Source organism: Ostrea edulis, chromosome 4 (genome assembly GCF_947568905.1).
Source record: "Ostrea edulis chromosome 4, xbOstEdul1.1, whole genome shotgun sequence".
In the NCBI taxonomy this organism is placed as follows: domain Eukaryota; kingdom Metazoa; phylum Mollusca; class Bivalvia; order Ostreida; family Ostreidae; genus Ostrea; species Ostrea edulis.
Genome location: NC_079167.1, coordinates 74,788,466 through 74,806,843, shown reverse-complemented (window position 1 = coordinate 74,806,843; position 18,378 = coordinate 74,788,466). Strand labels below are relative to the sequence as shown.

The 18,378-nt window shown below is 35.5% G+C and overlaps 1 protein-coding gene across 1 annotated transcript; it reads right to left on the bottom strand.

Annotated features, from left to right (window-relative positions):
- Positions 1-12,661: 12,661 nt before the first annotated feature.
- On the bottom strand, positions 12,662-13,018 carry LOC125670470 (histone H2B-like). The gene has a single exon (XM_048905659.1). It carries the CDS (start codon positions 13,016-13,018, stop codon positions 12,662-12,664), a length of 357 nt encoding a protein of 118 aa, XP_048761616.1.
- Positions 13,019-18,378: the final 5,360 nt, after the last annotated feature.

Sequence of the window (18,378 nt, the reverse complement as noted above, 5' to 3'; positions counted from 1 at the left end):
AATCCAAAACTGATGCAGCACATTAATATAACAGATTTTGATAGACTGTCAGTATTTTCTTTTTTCTATCAAAATTATAAAATGTCATTATGAATAGATATTATATAATAGAAATGATTTTTACAAATGACGACTTATAGTTATATAAAATCAAATCAAATATGCTACTCATTAAAATTGTTAATTTTTGTGGTGTCATTAGATAAATTGGACCTAACATGAACCGAATCGAAAATAACCGAACTGTGCTGTTCTGAATCGAAACCGAACCGAATCGAGCTAACCCTGAATCGTCCCAGCCCTACTGCCCAAAGTATAAATGAATGGTAAAATCACTTTAAACTTTATGAAGTAATACTAAGGAACAGACCAAGCTCACTAAATGTACAATGACTGATCCTGTTTTATTCAACCCAGGTTCTAAGATTCCCAGATTATGATCAACACCTTGAATAAGGAGGCAGTTTGAAATTTTAACAGTTAATTTATTATGTTCCTCAAACAAAGTTTGGGAACATATTGTTTTTACTCTGTTTCTTATTATTATTAAGGTCTTCCGTCTCCTGCGGAAGACCTTACTATTATTGTTCGCGTTCTTCTTCTTCATTATTAAGGTCTTCCGTCTCCTGCGGAAGACCTTACTATTATTGTTCGCGTTCTTCTTCTTCATTAAGGTCTTCCGTCTCCTGCGGAAGACCTTACTATTATTGTTCGCGTTCTTCTTCTTCATTATTATTATTAAGGTCTTCCATCTCCTGCGGAAGACCTTACTATTATTGTTCGCGTTCTTCTTCTTCATTATTAAGGTCTTCCGTCTCCTGCGGAAGACCTTACTATTATTGTTCGCGTTCTTCTTCTTCATTATTATTTTTATTATTATTATTATTATTATTATTATTTTCCTTGGTAGTACACGCGTTTTTCTCAGCCATTTCTCGATTGATTTTCACGAAATTTTCAGGAAAGATGTCTTTTGGTGACGAAACTTTGCTTGCAAAATTTCGTGCTTGACGTCACTTCCGGTCAGGAGTTATCTCTCTTTTAGTGACTTTTTGAAGGGCCTTGTTGTCCACACATCTCCTCCGTTAGTTTTGAAGCTAGAGTCTTGAAATTTCTACACAAGATAGAGTAAACATTTTAGAAGATTTGTGGGGGATTCGATTTTACCGGAGGCGATTTGCCTAAACGCTCGCCTGGACCTGAAAAAATGGATGCCAAAAATTTGTCGCCGATTTCGGCGATTTTTGACCTTTGATCTCCAATATCTTTTTTCTTGCAAATATTTTGTTAAGACATGTAGAACAAAAGTTGTGCACATTTACGAGATCTTTTCGAAAATATCAAGATTTAGGGGCTAGCCCCTTAAATTAGGGATCTAGAAGGGCTCAAAGTCTAGATCAAATATCTCAAAAATCGTTAATATTTTGGTATAAGTCAAAGAACAAAAAATGTTCATCTCAACAATCCAAATCTATTCATATAAAAATTTAGGTCATATGTTACGTAATAAGGGATTTTAAGGGCCAAAACCATAAAATTTTTACCCCTTGTATCTCGAAAACGACAAATATTTTGAAAAGCAATAAAGAACAAAAGTTGTTCAGAATGATGATGTGAACAATATGCATATCTCGTTTTTACCCTATGTGGCCCCGTTAGGGAGCTACAGTTTGGCCCCTAAAAATTACTTCTAGAAATAACTCGAGAACGGTAAAGAATTTCGAAATACTTGTTGAACAAAACATGTTTGAAATGTCATGACCTTTCTTACGATATCAAGCAAAAGGGGCTGACCCTTTAAATTAGGGGCCCAGAAGGGTCCAAAGGTTTATGAGAATATCTCAGAAACTATTAATATTTTGTAATAAGTCATTGAAGCGGAAATGTTCATCTAAACGAGCTTGTTCTTATCAAATCAAAAAGTAGGTCATATGTTACGTAATAAGGGATATTAAGGGCCAAAATCATAAATAATTGACGCCTCATATCTTGAAAACGACAAATATTTTGAAAAGCATTATTGAACAAAAGTTGTTCAGAATGATAATCTAAACAATATGTACATTTCGTTTTTTCCCTATGTGGCCCCGTTAGGGAGCTACAGTTTGGCCCCTAAATATTTCTTGTAGAGATAACTCGAGAACGGTAAAGAATTTCTCAATACTTGTTGAGCAAAAAATGTTTAAAATGACAAGGCCTTTCTTACGATATCAAGCAAAACGGGCTGGCCCTTTAAATTAGGGGTTCAGAAGGGTCCAAATGTTTTTGAGAATATCTCGGAAACTATTAATATTTTATAATAAGTTGTAGAAGCGGAAATGTTCATCTCAACGAGCTTGATCTTATCAAATCAAAAAGTAGGTCATATGTTACGTAATTAGAGATTTTAAGGGCCAAAATCGTAAATATTTGACGCCTCATATCTTTAAAACGACATATTTTTTGAAAAGCATTATTGAACAAAAGTTGTTCAATGTGTCATAACCTATCCATCAATATCAAAAAATGGGTCTGTGGGCCTCATGGCTCGCCTGTAGAGTCGATTTTTGTCGATATCAGTCGATTTCAAAAACTTGTAACTGGTAAATATTTTGTAAGGACATATTGAACAAAAGTTGTTCAGTTTATCGAGATCTATCGATTGAAATCAAGAAATAGGCCTATGGTCCTAATGGCTCGCCTGTAGAGTCGATTTTTTGTCGATATCGGTCGATCTCAATAACCTTTTACAGGTAAATATTTTGTAAAGACATATAGAACTAAAGTTGTTGAGTCTATAGAGGGCTAACACATGATATCAAGAAATAGGCCCGCGGGCCTTATGGCTCGCCTGGAGAGTCGAATTTCAAACGAATTTCACCGCAACTTTGCTTCAGAAGCTTATGATATGAAAAATTGATTATATCTAAAGTGTCTTAAAGTCGGAAACTAAATTGGGACTCATTTGTCTTTTTTTTTTTTTTTGAACTCCGAGTGCATCAACAAATCGGACGGAAGACCTACTCGTTGCTCGCAACGAGATCGTGTCTAGTTATTATTATTTTCCTTGGTAGTACACGCGTTTTTCTCAGCCATTTCTCGATCGATTTTCACGAAATTTTCAGGAAAGATGTCTTTTGGTGACGAGACTTTGCTTGCAAAATTTCGTGCTTGACGTCACTTCCGGTCAGGAGTTATCTCTCTTTTAGTGACTTTTTGAAGGGCCTTGTTGTCCACACATCTCCTCCGTTAGTTTTGAAGCTAGAGTCTTGAAATTTCTACACAAGATAGAGTAAACATTTTAGAAGATTTGTGGGGGATTCGATTTTACCGGAGGCGATTTGCCTAAACGCTCGCCTGGACCTGAAAAAATGGATGCCAAAATTTTTCGCCGATTTCGGCGATTTTTGACCTTTGATCTCCAATATCTTTTTTCTTGCAAATATTTTGTTAAGACATGTAGAACAAAAGTTGTGCACATTTACGAGATCTTTTCGAAAATATCAAGATTTAGGGGCTAGCCCCTTAAATTAGGGATCTAGAAGGGCTCAAAGTCTAGATCAAATATCTCAAAAATCGTTAATATTTTGGTATAAGTCAAATAACAAAAAATGTTCATCTCAACTATCGAAATCTATTCAGATAAAAATTTAGGTCATATGTTACATAATAAGGGATTTTAAGGGCCAAAACCATAAATTTTTTACCCCTTGTATCTCGAAAACGACAAATATTTTGAAAAGCAATAAAGAACAAAAGTTGTTCAGAATGATGATGTGAACAATATGCATATTTCGTTTTTACCCTATGTGGCCCCGTTAGGGAGCTACAGTTTGGCCCCTAAAAATTACTTCTAGAAATAACTCGAGAACGGTAAAGAATTTCTAAATACTTGTTGAACAAAAAATGTTTGAAATGTCATGACCTTTCTTACGATATCAAGCAAAAGGGGCTGACCCTTTAAATTAGGGGCCCAGAAGGGTCCAAAGGTTTATGAGAATATCTCAGAAACTATTAATATTTTGTAATAAGTCATTGAAGCGGAAATGTTCATCTAAACGAGCTTGTTCTTATCAAATCAAAAAGTAGGTCATATGTTACGTAATAAGGGATTTTAAGGGCCAAAATCATAAATAATTGACGCCTCATATCTTGAAAACGACAAATATTTTGAAAAGCATTATTGAACAAAAGTTGTTCAGAATGATAATCTAAACAATATGTACATTTCGTTTTTTCCCTATGTGGCCCCGTTAGGGAGCTACAGTTTGGCCCCTAAATATTTCTTGTAGAGATAACTCGAGAACGGTAAAGAATTTCTAAATACTTGTTGAGCAAAAAATGTTTAAAATGACAAGGCCTTTCTTACGATATCAAGCAAAATGGGCTGGCCCTTTAAATTAGGGGTTCAGAAGGGTCCAAATGTTTTTGAGAATATCTCGGAAACTATTAATATTTTATAATAAGTTGTAGAAGCGGAAATGTTCATCTCAACGAGCTTGATCTTATCAAATCAAAAAGTAGGTCATATGTTACGTAATTAGAGATTTTAAGGGCCAAAATCGTAAATATTTGATGCCTCATATCTTTAAAACGACATATTTTTTGAAAAGCATTATTGAACAAAAGTTGTTCAATGTGTCATAACCTATCCATCAATATCAAAAAATGGGTCTGTGGGCCTCATGGCTCGCCTGTAGAGTCGATTTTTGTCGATATCAGTCGATTTCAAAAACTTGTAACTGGTAAATATTTTGTAAGGACATATTGAACAAAAGTTGTTCAGTTTATTATCGAGATCTATCGATTGATATCAAGAAATAGGCCTATGGTCCTAATGGCTCGCCTGTAGAGTCGATTTTTTGTCGATATCGGTCGATCTCAATAACTTTTTACAGGTAAATATTTTGTAAAGACATATAGAACTAAAGTTGTTGAGTCTATAGAGGGCTAACACATGACATCAAGAAATAGGCCCGCGGGCCTTATGGCTCGCCTGGAGAGTCGAATTTCAAACGAATTTCACCGCAACTTTGCTTCAGAAGCTTATGATATGAAAAATTGATTATATCTAAAGTGTCTTAAAGTCGGAAACTAAATTGGGACTCATTTGTCTTTTTTTTTTTTTTTTGAACTCCGAGTGCATCAACAAATCGGACGGAAGACCTACTCGTTGCTCGCAACGAGATCGTGTCTAGTTATTATTATTATTTTTTCCCTTTCGTCTCCGAGACCGTTGGGTGGATTTTCCTGAAACTTTCACAGGTTATAGGGAACGATGGTACCTCGAGGCATTTTTTTCATTTTTTCAAAATTCACTTCCGTTCGTCAGATACGTCCGATTTTCCGGTTTTTGAAAGAAACTTTGTCCGGGGGTAAACTTGAAAACCACTAAAGATAATCGAATGAAACTTTCAGGGATGATAGATCTATTTTCTCTATGGTGCATTCACGTAATATTTTTTGTCGCCGTCACTTCCGGTCGTCACCGGAAGTGATCAAATAAATCATCAATTTCAAACTTTTTTCTTTCAAATTGAAACCTACTTTGGTTTACTATATCTCGTTCTAATTCTCAAAAAATGTTGACCCCACCGGAAGTTGAATCTCCAACTTCCGGTTATATCAAAGAAAGACTATTCATTCTCTCATTTTTCAGTGCCATAAATCTCGGTCATGAAACTAGTTAATGAGTTGAGTTTTACAGATATTATAGTCACTATAAATGTCTAGAGTAACGTCAAATATTTTTGTAAAATTCACTTCCGGTCGGCAAATACGGCTTATGAGCTGTTTTCGTTGTCAATCGTTTTTCTCAGAAACGGTAAAAGATAGAGTCACCAAAATTTCAGAGTTAATAGATCTCACTTTGTAGGCGTGCAGTAGGGGGGTAAGAATGTCGGCCGTCACTTCCTGTCGTCACCGGAAGTGATTAATAAATCATAAATTTCAAACTTTTTTCTTTCAAATTGAAACCTATATCGGTTTATTAGGTCTCGTTCTAATTCTCAAAAACTATTGACCCCACCGGAAGTTGAATCTCCAACTTCCGGTTATATCAAAGAAAAACTATTCATTCTCTCATTTTTAAGTGCCATAAATCTCGGTCATAAAACAAGTTGATGATTTGAATTTTACATATGTTATAGACATTATAAATGTCTAGTGTAAATTGAAATATTTTTGTAAAATTCACTTCCGGTCGTGAGATATGGGGTGGACATATTCAAACCTTGTTTTTTCAGTTTCTCAATAATGAAGATAGATAGACGCTTGAAACTTGTAGAGTTGATCAACTAACATTCGTCCATTCTACACATACATTCAAGTTTTTCGTCCGTCACTTCCGGTCTATACCGGAAGTATTTGAAAAATGTCGATTTTCCGATTTCTTCGAGTGATTTCTCAGAGATGGTGGATAGATTTTCTTGAAATTTTCAGGAATAATGTCTTATGAAAGGACCTTCCTAGAACTTTTTGTTTTTACAAAATTCACTTCCGGTCGGAAAATATGGGCGATTTTCTGTTTCTCAAAAGGAATTTTCTCCAGCATTTTTCTTGGAAAAGGTAAAATATAGGTTCATCAATTATTCAGGAATTATAAATCTCCGTTTACAGTCGTGCAGTAGAGGGTTGAACATGTCGACCGTCACTTCCTGTTGTCACCGGAAGTGATTGAAAGAATCGCAAATTTCAAACTTTTTCTTGTAAATTGAAACCTATACTAGTTTATTAAGTCTCTTTGAAAGTGTCAAAAGAATATTGACTCCGTTGGTAGTCAAAACAACTACTTCCAGTTTCTTGATAAAATACCTTTTTACTTTTCATCTCTTTGTCACCATAAATCTCGCGTATATTTGAAGTCTTTCATATGATTTTCACATGTCATAATAAAAGTATCAACTTCTAGAGTTTGGATCATTTTGTTTTTCAAAATTGACTTCCGGTCGGTAGTAACCTACTACTTTTTCTTTCTTTAGTCTACTTCTTTTTGTTGAGAACTCTTTCAGATAGAGACGTGAAATTTTCAGGGAATATAGACAGTAAAGAGTCGCTTTCATTTATAGGAAAACGCATCATAAAAGTACTTCCGGTCATCACCGGAAGTTACGAGAAATTAGTAAAAAATTCGATAATACATTTCTCATTCATTCTTAAGGCACATTTTCTGATATATTTAAATGGTTTTTGTAGAAACAGAAAGCTCTTTACCGGAAGTGGTCTAACGGAAGACCTACTCATTACTAGTTATTATTATTATTATTTATTTTTTTTCCCTTTCGTCTCCGAGACCGTTGGATGGATTTTCCTGAAACTTTCACAGGTTATAGACAACGATGGTACCTCGAGGCATTTTTTTCATTTTTTCAAAATTCACTTCCGTTCGTCAGATACGTCCGATTTTCCGGTTTTTGAAAGAAACTTTGTCCGGGGGTAAACTTGAAAACCACAAAAGATAATCGAATGAAACTTTCAGGGATGATAGATCTATATTCTCTATGGTGCATGCACGTATCATTTTTTGTCGCCGTCACTTCCGGTCGTCACCGGAAGTGATTAAATAAATCATCAATTTCAAACTTTTTTCTTTCAAATTGAAACCTACTTTGGTTTACTATATCTCGTTCTAATTCTCAAAAAATGTTGACCCCACCGGAAGTTGAATCTTCAACTTCCGGTTATATCAAAGAAAGACCAATCATTCTCTCATTTTTCAGTGCCATAAATCTCGGTCATAAAACTAGTTAATGAGTTGAATTTTAGATATATTATAGTCACTATAAATGTCTAGAGTAATGTCAAATATTTTTGTAAAATTTACTTCCGGTCGGCAAATACGGCTTATTAGCTGTTTTCGTTGTCCAGCGTTTTTCTCAGAAACGGTAAAAGATAGAGGCACCAAATTTTCAGAGTTAATAGATCTCAATTTGTAGGCGTGCAGTAGGGGGTTAAGAATGTCGGCCGTCACTTCCGGTCGTCACCGTAAGTGATTAAATGAAACATATATTTCAAACTTTTTTCTTTCAAACTGAAACCTATATCAGTTTACTAGGTCTGGTTCTAATTCTCAAAAAAATGTTGACCCCACCGGAAGTTGAAACTCAAACTTCCGGTTATATCAAAGAAAGACTATTCATTCTCTCATTTTTCAGTGCCATAAATCTCGGTCATAAAACAAGTTAATGATTTGAATTTTACATATGTTATAGACATTATAAATGTCTAGTGTAAATTGAAATATTTTTGTAAAATTCACTTCCGGTCGTGAGATATGGGGTGGACATATTCAAACCTTGTTTTTTCAGTTTCTCAATAATGAATATAGATAGACGCTTGAAATGTGTAGAGTTGATCAACTAACATTAGTCCATTGTACACATACATTCAATTTTTTCGTCCGTCACTTCCGGTCTATACCGGAAGTATTTGAAAAATGTCGATTTTCCGATTTCTTCGAGTGATTTCTCAGAGATGGTGTATAGATTTTCTTGAAATTTTCAGGAATAATGTCTTATGAAATGACCTTGCTATAATTATTTTTGTTTTTACAACATTCACTTCCGGTCGGAAAATATGGCCGATTTTCTGTTTCTCAAAAGGAATTTTGCCCAGTATTTTTCTTGGAAAAGGTAAAATATAGGTTCATCAAATATTCAGGGATGATCATTCTCCGTTTGTAAGCGTGCAGCAGGGGGTTGAACATGTCGACCGTCACTTCCTGTCGTCACCGGAAGTGATGGAAAGAATGGCAAATTTCAAACTTTTTCCTTTAAATTGAAACTTATACTAGTTTATCAACTCTCTTTCAAAGTGTCAAAAGAATATTGACTCTGTCGGTAGTCAAAACGACTACTTCCGGTTTGTGGTTTAAAATATCTTTTTACTTTTCGTCTCTTTGTTCCCATAAATCTCGCTTATATTTGAAGTCTTTCATATGATTTTCACATGTCTTAATAAAAGTATCAACTTCTAAAGTTTTGATAATTTTGTTTTTCAAAATTGACTTCCGGTCGGTAGTAACCTACTACTTTTTCTTTCTTTAGTCTACTTCTTTTTGTTGAGAACTCTTTCAGATAGAGACGTGAAATTTTCAGGGAATATCGACAGTAAAGAGTCGCTGTCATTTATAGGAAAACGCATCTGAATAGTACTTCCAGTCGTCACCGGAAGTTACGAGAAAGGAATAAAAAATTCGACAATACATTTCTCATTCATTGTTAAGGCACATTTTCTGATACATTTAAATGATTTTCGTAGGAACAGAAAGCTCTTTACCGGAAGTGGTCTAACGGAAGACCTACTCATTACTAGTAATGAGTTTCTAGTTATTATTCTTTTTCTCCGGTACTTTTTTGTCCGGTAGTGTTCTCAGAAACTACAAAAGGGATCGACATGAAACTTTCCAGGATGATAGTATAGCGTTTGTAGATGTGCATGGTGATAGTCATTTTGTCTGCACATGCATGCACGCGCGCGCACGTGCACTGCAATTTTGGTACAAAAATTGGAAAATCAGAATATTAAGGGGATCGATATGAAACCTAAATAGGATGGTAGTATATCATTTGTAGATATGAAAAATGATAGTAATTTTGTCTGCACGCGCACGCATGCGCGTGCACATGCATTACAAAATTTGTACACTAACTTTGGAATCAGTCTAACTTTTTTGTTGTTCATTGAAATGGCTTGATATTCATATCATAGGTAGATATTGAGACCCTTAACTGATTTGCATGGTCAAAATTACCAATTTGCACGCGCATGCACGTGCGCTTCATTTTGATTGGATAGTACTAAAACGTTTGTAACTATCTTATTTATGAAGCGAATGAGTTGATATTCACAGCATACGTAGACAATATGTGTATCTATATATTGGTGTAACAAAAAATGCCAACACACACGCGCATGCGCGTGCGACGTTTTTCAAATGTTCGATTTTTAAAGGACGATAACGTTTTTGTTTTTCATGAAATTCTATTGATATTAAGGTTTTAGATGTGTCTTGGTACTCCTTACAAATTGCTGTGGTTAGAATTACTGCTCAGCACGTGCATGCACGTGTGCTGAATTCTGATTGGACGATTTTAAAATCGCTATAACTTCCTTATATTTGGTGGAAATGTTATGAAATTCATACTGTGGGTATATGATACAAATGCCTGTTGAACGACATCAACAGAAATTCGGAATCATACACGCGTGCGCGTGTATGCACGTGCAAGGCTTTCTTTCATTTCTTGGTACTGAAATGACCATATTAAACGTACTACACGTAATTAAAGGCTAAAATAAAATGATTTTTTGCTATAGATTCACAAGGACATCACATTTTATTTGGGGGAGGTTTGGGGAACATATGTAACGGTCCCCGTTACAATTAGAACTAGTTACATTTATAATTCTGAATATTAATTGTCGTTGATAACAAATAAGTCTCCAAAATGATATCAATATGTAAATAAGAGGTAGAAAAATAAGTTGATAACTGAATAAATAATAACAGTAAATAATTTGATAACAAAAATATAAGGGAGCAAAAATGAGAGTGATAACCTATAAAAAATAGATGGGAGTGAAGCTCAGTGGTAGTATTTATGCCCATTTCTCATATATTTCTACTTTATTGATAAAATTGCCGACTCCTGTGCCTACACCGAGCACGCCAAGAGAAAGACAGTCACAGCCATGGATGTTGTCTACGCCCTCAAGAGACAGGGACGCACCCTTTACGGATTCGGTGGTTAGATACTCTATCACCGTTTGTGCATCCCAGCGCAAAAACAAAACGGCCGTTATAACGGCCACCAAATTCTTTGAAAAGACGACTCTATGAAACGTTATCAAGAGAAACGGTTACCCTGTATTGTACTTTTTGTTAACAAATTGGCATACAACTTTTTAAGAAAAGGTATGCAGTTTGTGGTTAACATGTTTCATTTGCTGTTAAGAGATTTCAATTTGATACTTGATTTCTTTTCATATCAAGTAAATAGTCAGACTACACTACAACTTTGTAGGTTTATGTTAACAAACAACCAATTGATATCCAAGATCATTATTGAGCAGAAAGGCTGACCATGCAAATCCTATACTCCCAATAAATTTACATTGTGACCATTGTAATATATATCTGAAATCACACACACAGGATTGTTTATTTATCACACAATAACATCAATGATTTAGACACTTTACACACGTGAAGGAGACAAAACGAAGACTTAAAAAGCTGCTTGTTGTGATAACCCCCGTATTACAAAATATCCCACGTGACGGTATACAAAGTACTAATTAGTACTAAAGATATTTTAAAATGCATACCATGTAGGCACACGTTACATTAAATTGATTATTAGATATATGTTATTGCTTCTTGTCGTCACAAATGTCCTACAAACATGTTTTTTCTTTTTTCTTCTTTTTTTATACAAACTCTTATTGCTAGGAATATGCTGAAATAGCAAACTCAAGATTTTCTATTTGGCAGATTCCTCTGTGGAAGGCAAAGTAAATGTAATATATGCTTTCATCTTAACATGGGTATTTAGTTTACCATTTGGTGACAGTTGACTTTCGTATTAACATTTGCATTTACTAATTCTGTACATTGTAACTGGAAAGTACTTGCTAACCGTGAGATACTGATGTGTGGCACACCTACACAATAACCAATACACAATATGCAGTCGCATGAAAGATGTTGTACAAACATTTTTTTTTCCAAGATTGGATTCATAAAGAAACTATCATTATCAATTCACCTATTAAGGGCCTGTTGGGGGGGGGGGGACCTGCATTTTTAAAAAAAATATAATCTTGCACGTGCGATTCAACATTTCATATAATATTGTGTGTATCTGTTTATTCTACATGTTTCTGTTTTCTATCCTTTAAATAACACCGACTCTTGCTGCCTCTTGTTGATGTATGAGGCATATTATATATTGCACTAGGGAAAACACACATGTATCAACTGAGTACTGATCAATGCCTACATGCGAAACTTAAAATGCCACCAATGAGTGTATTACTCTTTACTGTGTATATTGTCTTTACTTGTATCAACAATTATATACTTTACATGTTTATGCTGATTTGGGCCCTGAGTTGGTAATAAATAATATTCTATACAATTAGCTGTCATTTGGGTGTTGAAGGTTTTGGCTGCAAAACTGTGATGTACTATTTCAATGACAGAAAATAATAAGACTTCGAAACTTTTTTGTTAATATCAATATTTGTATATAATGCTATATATTCAACAGAACCAAAATGTTTATTTTGATAACATCTTCATCTTAGTTTCAATTTTATGAATGACTGGTTAAAGTTACAAACAAAGCTATCATAATAATAACTGATGAAATGTATGCAGTTGAAAATGAACACAATGACATATACATCTGTTTTATTGTGTATTCTGAATGGCTTGTCGATACTTTTACTCTTGTGTTCATGTATAATAATGTTATGTCCATTGTCTTGAATTGTATTTCTATATAGTACAGTGTGTAGTTTCAACACACATAGTACACTTGTGTATGCATATTTTGTAGATATGCAATATCAACCAATAAACGTTTCTCAATGCGTTGTTATAAAAGGTATCTTTTCGAAAAATTTGTGTGGTCCTGAAAAGGGCCGTTTGAGTTTGAGGTTCAAGTCCTTGCTCAGTTTACTTGGTGACAGCCTTGGTACCCTCAGAGACGGCGTGCTTGGCCAATTCACCGGGCAAGAGAAGTCGGACAGCGGTCTGGATTTCTCTGCTGGTGATGGTTGAGCGTTTGTTGTAGTGGGCCAGGCGGGAAGCTTCAGCGGCGATTCTCTCGAAAATGTCATCGACAAACGAGTTCATGATGCTCATAGCTTTGCTGGAAACGCCAGTGTCTGGGTGGACCTGCTTCAGGACTTTGTAAATGTAGATGGCATATGATTCCCTCCTCTTACTGCGCTTCTTCTTGTCCCCAGTTCTCTGGGCCTTCGCCTTAGTGGCGGCTTTCTTAGCTCCTTTCGATTCGGCTTTAGGTTGCATGTTTACTAGTAAACTATGTGTGGAACAAATGGCCGGGCATGAAAGCCATAGCTCGTGTCCCAGTCTCCGATTAATCTTTTCATTACTGACATATAAAAAGAGAGCTTGGCGGGGATGGAACTGGAATTATTTCCTCTAAAATATTTAACAAAAAAGAGGCCCACAGCATAGCATTGAAGAAGATATATGTTATTTAAATGGTTTACACATAAACACTATATACTAGTACCCAGTTTGGCCCCGTCCGGGAGTCAGAACGTCTACCCCAGATATCATGAAATTTACAATTTCGGTAGAGGCCTTCCAGCTCTACATGACCAGATCTATGTTTTCAGTTTTTCTTACAGATGTAAGGAAGGTTTTTTAACATTGGTCAATGTTTGCTCCATCCTTATGGTCCCGGGGGGTGCAGAAGTCCTGAAATTTATATTTTATCCCCCCTTGTCTCGTAGATGCTTCATATCAAATTTGAAAAAAATAAAATAAATGACAGTTATCAGGAAAAAGTTAAGAATGGTCAAGCGTTCACGCACGGCAAATGCTGACCATTGCATTGGGTCAGGTGACCTAAAAATATTTATGAGGATATTAGGTCACATAGACTTTACTGTTTTAGAAAGTGTATGAGTATGGAAATGAACTGGAACAACTCTATAATGTTTGGACAACTTGACCATTTCTGTACATTGCATCGGTTCATACAGATATGTCACGAAAATGTTTCCATATTATATTCTCGTGTCAAAGTCAGCCGTTGACTGTAAAAGTCAGCCCATCTCGGAAAAGTCCATTGATAAGTCGCCTAAGAAATGCTCTCCCTGGCAATACCACATTACAAGCAAAATTAAGAAGACAAATTACTGATTAATTTGCATACCCTTCAAAGTAACTTTTTGCTTGCCAAAATTTCCTCAATTGTGTCCCTACATTTTCTAACTTTATCAATAGGTAGCTTTGCCTCCATCATGTAAAACTTAAATACGATACCGATTTTGATGCACCAGATGCGCATTTCGACAAATAATGTCTCTTCAGTGATGCTCAACCGAAATGTTTGAAATCCAAAATAACAATGAAGTTTTAGAGCTATTATAGTGAAAAATCGTGCCAAAAAAGTGGAGTCAAATTCTCAGTGTCTAATTCATATCCCAGAAAAGTCATTACTTTGTCAGGACCCAATGTTTTATCCTGAGTCATAGGTGTACATATGTCAGCACAAACTGTTAAGAATGCCTCAATTTTCTGTGGCATCCTAAAGCAGTTTTATCAACAATTAGAAAATCATTTAATACATGAGTCATAAATTTGATACCTAAATTTTCTTGTGCTATCCACTGAAGTGATGTACTAAACCTTTCAAATATACGACAAGAACTGCAATTGAAGACATGTGTCAAACTACCAATGACCTTGTCACGTAAAACCAAAGTATTTAAACTGTGACGTATTTCAATTAATAATTCTAAATGCATCAGACATATCTGTTTTGCAACAATATGATCCTTTCCCACACTTTTTAATGTTTTGAATAGCATCCTCCACTGAAGAGTATTGAAGAAATGGCCCCTCCTCAGGAATGCTATCGTTGACAGAATCATACGGTACTTACCCTGTGATGTTTTGCTAACTAGACCTAAAGGAGAACAATGTAAAACTTGCAATGGTTTTTCTGCGAAGGACCCCTAATTCTACCCAAATATATCTCCTTCTCTAACTTGCTGTTGATAACATTTTGTAAGTCATTTGCTATTTTGGAAATGGTGTTTCTAATATCCCCTGTATAACCAATGCTAAAACCATATTACCTAAGACCATTAACTAAAATTTTGTTTCTACGTTGTCATTCCACACTAACCAGTACTCCGACCTACTGGGATTTATTGGAGTTGAACCCTTTTGTGGGATAGGTTGAGTTTTAAAATTTGAAATTACCTGTGTAGTTGGTTTTCCATCACCTTGAAATGATTTCTGGGTTCTAGCTTTGTCCAAGAAACGAAATGGGCGTTGAAGCAGTTTTTTTATATAAATAAATTGGATGAATGCCACCACAATTAAAACACATGTGCTGGAATTTGCATGAAACAGCTAGGTTACAATACTTCTCAGTTTTATGATAAGCAAAGCATGATCCATGAGGAATTTCCGCATACTTACAAACCTTCGACAGCTCTGTGGCAATTTTGCTCAATCTTGTCTCAGATTGCTTGAGGCGAGCATTAACATATATCTCCATATGTATGTCACTCCATTCTATCTCACCTTGTTCTATGAGTTCCCTGAATTCCTCTTCTCCAATCCCCCTTTCCTCTGCGATTTGGCTAACTGATTTAATGTGTTTTGCAAGCTTTGGTCGTGCGAATGAATCTTTAATGGAATATATTGCCACATACCTATTCCATGCAGTAACCCAGTCATACAGGGATAAGGACCCATCCCTTCACCATCATCTGTGGACTGCATATTGTGAATTTCCACTTTCCCTGTCTGATCTTGATGGAATACTTACTAGTTCCTTTTTCCTTTTTTAACAACAGAGCCATACCAACATATTGCTTTGACCAGATTTTTGATTTGATTTTGTCTGAAACTCTTGCCTCTACTGGTACAGAGGAGCTGACGAATCCTGATTTCTTACCTGCGTTCGCTGCAGGTGGGCCTTTAGTACCCACAATCTGTTAACTGTGTTCAGCCACAGCACTTGATACCAAACCTGAAATACCTACATCCTCTGACTCATTTGTTAATTGACAATGAAACCCAGAAGGGCCTACATCCCCTGATTCATTCGTTAATTGCCAATGTAATCCAGAAGTGCTTGGTGTTAAGCTCTTGCTTGCAGACATAATAGCATTGTTACCATTTTCTCACCCTACATTATTAACAGAGATACTCCCCTGATGTTGTAGCAATGGTTTTATCTCCGCTACAACCTCCTCCGTAACCGACTTTGTTATGGATTGTGTTAATGCTGGCAAGGAAGGAGCTTTGAGTGGCATCAATTGTCACAGCATCATTGGTAGGCCCTCCTGTTTTGTTCTGTCCACGTCGTGGTCTTTTTGCCTGACTTGTTTTGGGCTGCTGGGGTTTATTCCTTTTTCCTAACATAATGCTAGTAAATATACCTATATAATTGCAAATAGAGGCAGAAGTATCTACCCTAATATCATAATAATCTGTGTTAATGTAAATATGAACGGCCAGAGCTGGCTCAGGTGCACGAGAAATGTCATAACTTCGCATGTGATTACACTTACATCAGATGAACACTTACAGCATGTATTGAATACAACGAATGAATGTTATCAAACCAGTGGTATAACCTGAACCGTCTCTCACAATCGCCTGATTCTGTAATGTTCCGCTGACACCCTGTACCGATTACAGTTGATGACAAAATTTACATTTTCCATATTACTAGGAAATGACACCTCCCATTGTGCGTCTGCAAAAGCAATTAATCAACGTATCTTGAGCTGTTCCCGCTCAGTAAGGACTACCAGCTATATCAAATGAAATGCTGACACGAGTAATAAATCACCACTTTTAAAGCCGTTTCACCTAGTGCTGTGCCAAATCCCCAAGTAGGCTTTAATGTCTTGACCAAAGACAACTATGTATTGTTAATTGTTTTACGACTATGATTTGCAGTAAGTATTTGTCTTGTCTTACTCCCTGGTTAACATGGTGTGTCCAGGGGTCTGTGTTTGTCTGATCCCACCTCTGGTGTGTCCAGGGGTCTGTGTTTGTCTGATCCCAATGCTGTGTTGATGCCATCAGACAAATCGAGTTTATGCGAATAAACCGTAAATAACGTGACAAAAGATTAAAGGACACAACGCATGTTTCTAAACTTTTTCATTTTTTCATCAAAATTAACTCTTTTTATGCCTAAAACTACTTTAAATGTGTTTTAAATGAAATATTTTGCGTAGTTTTCGAGTTTGAAAGCGATGAAATTCAAATCTTGCGATATGCATATTTTCTTTCGCTAGTTTACGCGCCATTTTGTGTGACGTCATATGCGCCCTCGGGTTTGAAAACATCTATTAGCCATTTCATAAACAGATTAGATTTAATCGACAAAAAACCAATTGTCACGTTAACGGCTTGTAAATAATAATGCATTAAGATGTTTTGTACCGTGCTCGAGTGTACTAGTTGTCGGTAGAAAGGATTTAGACTGAGTATTTTTCAATTTTTCGAAGGAAGGTACGAGAAAAAAGACGTGGATAATTTTTTTGTTGGAACAAGAACTTTACCTTAAAAAACACACCCAGTCACCTTTTCAAACATCGCTTGGACAGAGACCCTGATAAACTGCGAAAAAATGGATATATCGAAGCTATAAGCACTGTTAGGCCTATAGCATACATTCTGATTTGCTCTTCAAATTCAATACACACTCGGATCAACTGACCTTCACCTTGTAACAACATATATTGACGATACAATGTAACTTCTACCAACTGGTAGATTTACAACAACAAAAAATAAAGATACAAAATAATTGAACTTTTAATTATACAAATAATAGAATATTTTATTTCCTAACTTTAAAATGAATTATAAAATTATTTCTTTATTGAACTCGTAGCATCTTGAGTGCGTCAGTAGGCTATAACGCCGTTCTTCCACTTCGTACTTCCTAAAGACGTGCAGATCACAATTCAAAAATATTAATAAGATTGCTTTATCAAAATAAAATAATGTGATTACCACTCTAAATTTGAATATTTTTATTGATTTGTGTGTGCGTTGTCTTTTTCTTTCTTTCCGAAATGCACGCGTGACAATAGCTTGGCATAGGGGCCTAGTTGTCAACAATTTAACGTATCATAATTTGTCTAATCCAAATATAAATAATGATTGCACTGTTTATTTTAGAAAAACAGCGCCAATTACAGATGTATAAAGGAATAACATCCCCAAAACAGTTTGTAGACAGCTACCCATATAAACATTATTTACTCACAATTTTGCCGATTTCATACACGCTTTACTCGCTATATTTGGGTATTTACATCGTTATATGTGTGCACTGGTGGCGAACACATATAAAACTCGGACAATTTGTCAACATCGATTTAAATGTTGCCCATGGTAAATGAATTAGGCCCCTAAAAGTTGAGTTTTTAATAATATCTCGCAGTACTTTCACAATCCGAAGGGCGCATGTGACGTCACTGTACCACGTGACTACCTACCTAATTAACTTGACTTTTTGAAATCGGGGCTTAGATTTAAGTCTGTATTGTGGTTAATTATCGCAAAATTTCGGCGAACGAACTATTAGAATTAATTACTATAAGCATAAAGAAGACAAAATGCATGTAATATTGTATACTTTGAAAACATGAGAT

Excerpts from the sequence above, each read along its gene's own strand:
- LOC125670470 (XM_048905659.1), bottom strand. The coding sequence starts at position 13,018 with ATGCAACCTAAAGCCGAATCGAAAGGAGCTAAGAAAGCCGCCACTAAG.